Below are 8,167 nucleotides of genomic sequence, written 5' to 3' on the forward strand. Positions count from 1 at the left end.
AGAAGGAAGGGGCTGTCCTTGGTTATTTAAGGACACCAGGTTACGCGAGGCGGCAGCGACGCCTACTGGCCATAGGTTACAAATCCACTTTTGACGAATCTGGGGGTGGGCGTCTGAGCTCAACCCGTTCGAGGATCCTGGATCCCAAACTGCAGAAGAAGAAGCGAGCAGAAATCTGTAGGCCAAGTGAGGGGCAGGAGTAGACATGCGGGTGAACGGATCTGAGTGACCAAGGAAAGTGAGGGATTCCTCTCTCAATGATTCTTAGCCTTTCTTAACTATATCAACCTGTAGAATAATCTGTTGAAAACTATGCCCTCTTAGAAAAGGAGCGTTACTCACTATTCCACCATCATTTGCGTTCAATTCCCGTGACTTCACAGGACCCAGAAACGTGATTATCTGTGGGGTGTCAGTAAGAGGGCACTGTGCCTATTCACGGGCTCCAGGATAAGGAGTCCTAGCCCTCAGCCCATCATTCACTTCTTCCCTTTCCTAAGCGGGGGGCCCCAGGCTGGGCCACAGCCTCCATATCGCTGGTCCGGGACCGCGCGGAGGCGAAGAACAAATTGTCAGCGCTGGTGCACCGCTTATGGCTGTTCACAGGTCTGTGAACCAGCGCGGGTGGGGGACTGAAAACCAGTCGGCTAGAGGCGCGGTCTACTTGCCAAGCCGTGGCCCAGTCACTCTGCACTTCAACTTGGCAGGAGGCTGGCGTCGTTAGCCGGCCTAGAAAGCCGGCCTAGGAGCAGGTGTCCAGATTCCTCTACTGATCTGCCTGTCCGCAGCCATCTTCTTTCCAGCCTAAGAACGTGCGGGGCACCTGTCCCGAAGGAGATACTCGACCCTACACACAGAGAGGGTGGGCAGGAGGGGATCTTTCTTCTCTCTGGAGATTCGATCTTTCTCCCGGTTTCCGGGTCTGAATGCTCTGCGCCCCCCACCCCCCTCAGGGTCAAAGGTCGGGCCGAAGGACGCGATGCCGCGCATCGTGGAGCAGCCGCCAGATCTGCTGGTCTCCCGAGGCGAGCCGGCCACGCTGCCCTGCCGCGCGGAGGGCCGGCCGCGGCCCAACATCGAGTGGTACAAGAATGGGGCGCGCGTGTCCACCGCGCGCGAGGACCCGCGCGCACACCGCCTGCTTCTGCCCAGCGGCGCTCTCTTCTTCCCGCGCATCGTGCATGGGCGCCGCGCGCGGCCGGACGAGGGTGTCTACACTTGCGTGGCGCGCAACTACCTGGGAGCGGCGGCTAGTAGAAACGCCTCTCTAGAAGTGGCAGGTAGGAGTCTCCTGGTTGCTTCCAGAGCCTCGGGAAGGCGAGAGGGCACCGGGTAATCCCATCCAGAGCTAGGCCCAATCTCAACCCATTCAGCAGCTTCCCTTTGGGACTAAGACCTTTGGTCTCTAAAGCCCTCGCTTTGGTCGGATGAGGAAGTGGGCCTGGTGTTGTCGCAACCCGGGAAGAGTTCCGGCCTGCGGTCTGTGGTGATCCACCTCTCCCCAAAACACTTTCCTGTGTCCTCACCCAGTTATGTCACCCCATACCCTATTTATTCCCCTGGTCATTCATTCTCTCTCTTTCTCTCTCTCTCTTTCTCTCTCTCTCTCACTCTCGCTCTCCCTCTCTCCAGTCCTCCGCGATGATTTCCGGCAGTCTCCTGGGAACGTGGTGGCGGCCGTGGGGGAGCCCGCGGTAATGGAATGCGTGCCCCCCCGCGGCCACCCAGAGCCTTCCGTGTCCTGGAAGAAGGATGGTGCTAGACTCAAGGAGGAGGAGGGAAGGATCACGGTGAGGGGTGGGGCCACGGCTGGGGATCCGACCGGGAGCCAGGGTCAGGGCCAGGGACATCCTGAGGGGCGAAGCCCTAGGCTAGGAGTCTGGGACATGTGTCAGAGGAGGAAGGCCTGAATCTATAGGTCTTGGAGGGGCGGGGGGAAATGACCTGGAGGCGATAAGACAAGAGATTTGAAATTGGGGTATTAGCTAACCAGAGGTTGAGAGTCAGCTACTGAGTGGGGGATAAATCAGCAGAGGTAGGACGGAATCAGTGTAAGAAGGTGGGGATTATGATGCCCCAGGGACTGGTGGGAGGTGGTCTGGGCTGTGGGAGAAATGATACACTTGAGACCCCACCTTGCGCAAATCACTCAAGGATTCCTTATCTGATAAGTGGGGCAAATTCACTGGTCTTCTTCATTGGCTTGCCGTGAGGATCAGATAAACAAATATGCTTTGATGGCTATAAAGGATCAAAGTTTCCATTATTACTCTGCAGCTCCGTGGAGGGAAGCTGATGATGTCACATACGCTCAAGAGTGATGCAGGGATGTATGTGTGCGTGGCCTCCAACATGGCAGGAGAACGGGAGAGTGGGGCAGCCAAACTTGTGGTCCTGGGTAGGCACGTGGGGTTTTGGAGTTATGGGAGTGTGTAGCCTGGGGAGTGAGTAACTGAGCAGACCTCCTGACTACTCACTCACTCACTCTGCACAGAGCGTCCCTCATTCCTGCGTAGACCAATGAATCAGGTGGTCCTGGCTGATGCCCCCGTGGACTTCCCATGTGAGGTGCAGGGGGATCCCCCGCCTCGTCTACGCTGGCGCAAGGAGGATGGGGAACTGCCCACAGGCAGGTGAGAAGCCCCCTCCTACTGCCTGTAAGGAGACCCAATCAGCTCAAGAACATACCCAGCCCTAGAAAACTGGGGCGGGGGGGGGAGGAAAGGAAGGCAGATGCTTCTCACTTGCTGGCACAGAGAAGTCTGTTCCCCAGAGCCTGTGGCCCCTGCACTAACCAGTCCCCACCTCCGTTCATGGGTCCATGGGTAGCAGCTTCTGTCCCTGTTGAGGTCTACCTTGTCCTTATGTACCCTGATCCTGGTGTCTGTCCTGGGGTGGGTGAGAAAGGGTTTGTAGCTGTGGCCAATCCAGCCTGGGGGTGGGGGGTGGAGCAGGTATGAGATCCGGAGCGACCACAGCCTTTGGATCGGGCGTGTAAGCGCTGAAGATGAGGGGACTTACACCTGTGTGGCGGAGAACAGCGTGGGCCGCGCCGAAGCATCCGGCTCCCTCAATGTTCACGGTGAGGGCCCCACCTGGGACTGCCTGCAGCAGGGATGAGACGAGGGAAGACGGAGGATGGGTGGAGGTGGAGAATGAGGAGAAAGGACAGAGCAGGAGATATGAGTGCATCCCCTGAGACTTCTGGAAGGAGAGGAAGGATGGGAAAGCTAAGCAGGCTTGAGCAAAAGGCGGACATCTGCTCCTGCTTAAGCCAAGCTCAGGCGTCTCTCTCCTGTTCCCTCTGTCTCCCTTCTTAGTACCCCTGACTCCCTGTTCCTTTATCTCCCCTCCCCTTCCCAGTCCCACCCCAGCTGGTGACCCAGCCCCAGGACCAGATGGCGGCTCCTGGAGAGAGCATAGCTTTCCAGTGCGAGACCAAAGGAAACCCCCCGCCTGCCATCTTCTGGCAAAAGGAGGGAAGTCAAGTAGGTGGCCAGCTCCACAGGCCTTCCCACCAGCTTCTCCTCTGGGTCTCAGCCATCCTCCTTCTACATTCTGCAAACTTCTCTCTGGGGTTCAGTCTTAGCTTTCCTTCCAGAAACCTGTGCAAGTTATTTGGGAGGATTAAATAAGATACTGAATATAAAAGGCCTGGAACATATGATAATATGTTTTGGTGGTAGGGAACAGTCCTGTATGGTAATTTCTTGGAGAATCTTTCTGTTTTGGGCAAGGCTGTCCTGAGGATGTAGCATGATCCAATTAGATCCTTCCTCCTCCCCACGCCTGGGGTCTGGGCTTTAACATTCTGCTCCGGAAAGCGAGTACTGTACCAAAGCTGCTCAGGGTAGAACATGACACGCTTTTCTAATTACAAAGGACTTCCACCAGGGGGAACTCACAGACACCCCTCAACCTCAGCAAACAGATCTCAGCATATAGAATTGGAATGAACATGAACTGAAGTTACAACACAAGTAACTCCCTCCAAGGGAAGGGTGGGAACTTTGCTGCTGGGAAACAGGGTCAGTAGAATAAAATAAGTCTCATTAACCCCATCCCACTGGGAAACCAGGCCACCCACTGCCTCGTTGCAAATCCACAGCCACAATTTTCCAACATCTTCTCTAGCACTGGGGACTGCTGCATTTTAATTAGATTCTTAAATGAATCAAAATGCTGATGGTAGTAGCGGGTGGGAATAGGTGTCAGTCAGGGGCTCAGCATGGTGCCATTAAAACCTGCTTCCCTACCTTCTGTGTATCTAACGTAAAACGTTAAAGCCAGAAAGAAGGGGAAAGTACTTAACATTTATCATCCAATGTATTGAAAGAGTTTCAGGTAATCACTTGACTGAATCCTCATAAGTATCCTCTAAGAGTCAAATTTGGGGAAATTGGGGCTCAGGAAGGTTAAATACCTTGCTCAGTTTCCTGACTGGTAGAGCCGGGATGTGGTAGAGCCCCAAATCATCTAATAAAACTCCCTTATTCTTGTGAATAGGGTTAACTAGTTTGCCTAAGGTCACAAAACTGGCTTGGGACAGAGTATGAACTAGAAGCTTAGGAATTTTCTGGATCCTGGGGTTGGTGAGAATGGGGAGCTCTCCCTGCCAGCTGCCAGGTGGCTTGGTTGCTTGCTCTGTCCCCAGGCCCTGTTATTCCCCAGTCAGTCACTTCAGCCCACGGGGCGCTTCTCAGTCTCTCCCAGAGGCCAGCTCAGCATCGCTGAAGTGCAGAGCGGGGATGCTGGCTACTACGTGTGCCAGGCTGTCAGTGTGGCCGGCAGCATCTTGGCCAAGGCTCTGTTGGAGGTGAAAGGAGGTACGTGCCCATGGAGACAGGGCTGGACTCACGGCCTGGAAGGAGATCATGGCTTAAAGAGATCTGTTTTTCTTGGATTCTCTGTAATATGTCTGCAAGGGGAGAGGCATGTTCCTGAGACATGTCCTTGAAGTTTGGAAATCAGGTACAGAAGCCACTAATAGATGGCTGATCCCACACAGACAACAGATGGTTATGGAAGCCCCCCTGCAATATCCAGGGGAGGGGAAGTGAAGGAGCAGAGATGAGGACAAGGGTTCTGGTTGCCTGAACCCAGGACCCTCGCCTGAGGTGCCCAAGTTCTTCCTCTCTCAGCCTCCCTGGATGGGCTGCCTCCCATCATCCTCCAGGGACCAGCCAATCAGACGTTGGCACTTGGCTCCTCTGTGTGGCTGCCATGCAGAGTGACTGGGAACCCTCAACCTAGTGTCCAGTGGAAGAAGGATGGGCAGTGGCTGCACGGGGATGACGTCCAGCTCAACCTAATGGCCAACGGTACCCTGCACATCGCCAGTGTGCAGGTGAGTCTCACTCCTGGGGCCCAAGTAACTGAGAATGGCCACGTGGTCCACATGCCCAACTCTAGTACCTGCTGCAACTTGAACTCCACCTCTGCCCCTCTGCTCTCAGACCACCTAGAGTGGACAGCATCCTCCCCATCCTTCTGTATACCCACCTCCACTCCTTCGCCCTACCTTGCTCCACTCCCAGTTTGCCAGTCCTCCACCCTCTCCTGCAGGAGATGCACATGGGATTCTATAGCTGTGTGGCCAAGAGTTCCACAGGGGAGGCCACCTGGAGTGGCTGGCTTAGGAGGCGGGGTGAGTTTTTCCTTTGTTCCCTTGTTTTGCCAGCATCCTTCTCCAAACCTGCTTCAAAGGTGGCCAGTCCCTCCCCAAACCCCAGGACTGATTTTATCTTCTAAATGCCATGGCCATGGTGGTGGGGAAAAGGAGGACAGAAGTGGTGCCCTTGAGAGGCACAAGTGAGCAGGGGTTAGTTCACTATGTCCCCCCTCCACCATCACCACTGTCACAGCGCCACAGCTCCTCTGGGAAGGAGGAAGGTTACGCTGGGGCTATCTTTTCCCCATCCTTCTACTCAAAGATTATCTCCTCACTGCAGAAGACTGGGGAGTATCACCAGACACCCCTACAGAACACAGTACCCCTCCGGGGCCTCCCTCGCAACCAGTGGTCACTGACATTACCAAGAACAGCATTACCCTGACCTGGAAGCCTAACCCACAAGCTGGGGCCACAGTCACCTCTTATGTGATAGAGGCCTTCAGGTAAGGAGAAGGTTTTGAATGCAAACATGGAAAGTTACAAGGAGGGGCCCCTGTGTCCTTAAAGGCTTTGCTGTTGTGGTGAGAGGTTTGCCAGGGTGAGGAGGTAGTAGGGGGTGACAGAGAATGGATGAGATGAAATAGACAGGTTGGGCTCGGACAGCTCTGTCACCTCATTCTTGTTGTAGCCAAGCCTCTGGCAACATGTGGCGGACGGTGGCAGATGGCGTGCAGCTGGAGACACACACCGTCAGTGGCCTGCAGCCCAATACCATCTACCTGTTCCTGGTGCGAGCCGTGGGAACCTGGGGCCTCAGTGAGCCCAGCCCCGTCTCCAAGCCCGTCCGCACCCAGGGTGAGTAAGGTCAGGGTCTCTGGATCACGGGTATAACATGCAACATGGCAGAGCACCCCCTCCCCGCAAACCATAGCACCTGCCTGGTTCCAGGTCTGTTCTGGTGGCCCGGCCTGGAATAGGTGGTCATGCTTCCCTTTCACTGAGGGAACAAGAGAAGAGGAGAGAGAGAAAGAGAGGAAGATTGATTCAGTCATCTTGGTAGCTCCTCACTTCTGAGGCTTTACCCACAGAAAACGCAGATTATAAGTAGAAGGAAACTTGGAGGGTCATCTTCATGTGAGAGATGAGGAACAGGGCCTTTAAAGGGCGCATATGTAGCCATGCAGAAAGAATACTCATGTTAGCTGGACACCCTGGCCCACCTCTGGAAGCTCTTCCCCTGACCAGCCTGTTCCTGACCCTGGAATGTGCTCCGAAGTACTAAGTAGTGGTCTGTGGGGCAGGGCAGAGGTGGAACATACTCACACTCTCAGTCCTGACTCCCTGTCCCGGTGGCCCCTGCTGAGTGGGCTCTTTGGTCAATAGACAGCAACCCATCCGGGCCAGTGGAGGAGGACCCGTGGAGAGGCCAGCGGGGACTGGCTGAAGTGGCTGTGCGTCTGCAGGAGCCCGTAGTCCTTGGGCCCCGGACCCTGCAGGTGTCCTGGACTGTGAGTGTGGCCTAGGGATGAGGTTAAGGGCGGAGATGATGATGGGGGACAAAGGAGCCTCCAAGAATGGGTATGGGAGAGTGCGAGGTGAGTGGCTGGGGAAGATGGGTGAGTGGAGGAGGGGCTGGGACTGGAGGACTTGTGTGGCTCCAGCTCTCCCCCTGGTGTGCTTTGTCCTGTCTCCCACAGGTAGATGGCCCAGTCCAGCTGGTACAAGGTTTCCGGGTGTCTTGGAGGGTAGCAGGTCCTGATGGGGGAAGCTGGTCAGTGCTGGACCTACATTCCCCAAGCCAGCAAAGTACTGTGCTAAGAGGACTCCCCCCAGGGACTCAAATTCAGATCAAGGTTCAAGCTCAAGGCCAGGAGGGGCTGGGGGCTGAAAGCCCCTTGGTGACCAGGAGCATTCCTGAAGAGGGTAAGGGGGTGGGGCCCAGAGCTGATGGGTGGACAAGAGGGAAGAAGGAGTGGGGGAGGATGAAGGTTTGCCCGGGGAGAGCAAGGAGCCGGTGGGAAGGGGGGATGCATCTCACTTCCCTAAGATGTTGGAACTGGGAGGATGAGGAAGGTTGGGGCAGGAGGGGCAGCTTGCAATGACTGTCTGTGTTCTTCTCACCATGCTCCACCCTGGCCCAGCCCCCAGTGGTCCCCCCCAGGGAGTGGCAGTGGCCTTGGGGGGTGACGGCAACAGCAGTATCACTGTGTCTTGGGAACCTCCGCTCCCCTCCCAGCAAAATGGGGTCATCAAGGAATACCAGGTGCAGGGGTTGAGGAGGTGGGCGGGCTGGGGAGTGGAGGGAGAGGGAGGATGGAGGCGTTAGGATTCGAGAGGAGGGAACCTAGGACTGGCTCTGGGACTGGAAACGAGGCTGGGGGAAGAGGAGAGAGGTTTCAGAGTGCCCTCTCTGAGTTGAATTACGCCCGGCTAAGCCCCTTCTACCATTCAGAGCTTCAAGTTTCCCCGTGAGGCCAGAAGCCACTTCTGAATCTCTAAACCCGGGTCTCGGCCTCCCCAGATCTGGTGCCTGGGCAATGAGAGCCACTTCCA

The 8,167-nt window shown here is 55.8% G+C and overlaps 1 protein-coding gene across 1 annotated transcript in view; it reads left to right on the top strand.

Moving 5' to 3' along the window:
- The window catches only part of ROBO3 (roundabout guidance receptor 3), a 15,741-nt gene that overhangs the window by 2,294 nt on the left and 5,280 nt on the right, over nucleotides 1-8,167 (top strand). The window contains exons 2-16 of the mRNA XM_024740763.1: nucleotides 954-1,280; nucleotides 1,633-1,790; nucleotides 2,278-2,398; nucleotides 2,495-2,633; nucleotides 2,955-3,082; nucleotides 3,364-3,488; nucleotides 4,655-4,826; nucleotides 5,142-5,347; nucleotides 5,566-5,647; nucleotides 5,952-6,117; nucleotides 6,303-6,469; nucleotides 6,998-7,122; nucleotides 7,312-7,537; nucleotides 7,756-7,877; nucleotides 8,136-8,157. Of these exons, the coding sequence (XP_024596531.1) occupies nucleotides 954-1,280; nucleotides 1,633-1,790; nucleotides 2,278-2,398; nucleotides 2,495-2,633; nucleotides 2,955-3,082; nucleotides 3,364-3,488; nucleotides 4,655-4,826; nucleotides 5,142-5,347; nucleotides 5,566-5,647; nucleotides 5,952-6,117; nucleotides 6,303-6,469; nucleotides 6,998-7,122; nucleotides 7,312-7,537; nucleotides 7,756-7,877; nucleotides 8,136-8,157 (2,286 nt within the window). The remainder of the gene's footprint in view (nucleotides 1-953; nucleotides 1,281-1,632; nucleotides 1,791-2,277; nucleotides 2,399-2,494; nucleotides 2,634-2,954; nucleotides 3,083-3,363; nucleotides 3,489-4,654; nucleotides 4,827-5,141; nucleotides 5,348-5,565; nucleotides 5,648-5,951; nucleotides 6,118-6,302; nucleotides 6,470-6,997; nucleotides 7,123-7,311; nucleotides 7,538-7,755; nucleotides 7,878-8,135; nucleotides 8,158-8,167) is intronic.

This window comes from Neophocaena asiaeorientalis, unplaced genomic scaffold (assembly GCF_003031525.2).
Source record: "Neophocaena asiaeorientalis asiaeorientalis breed wild unplaced genomic scaffold, Neophocaena_asiaeorientalis_V1.1 scaffold308, whole genome shotgun sequence".
Lineage (NCBI taxonomy): Eukaryota > Metazoa > Chordata > Mammalia > Artiodactyla > Phocoenidae > Neophocaena > Neophocaena asiaeorientalis.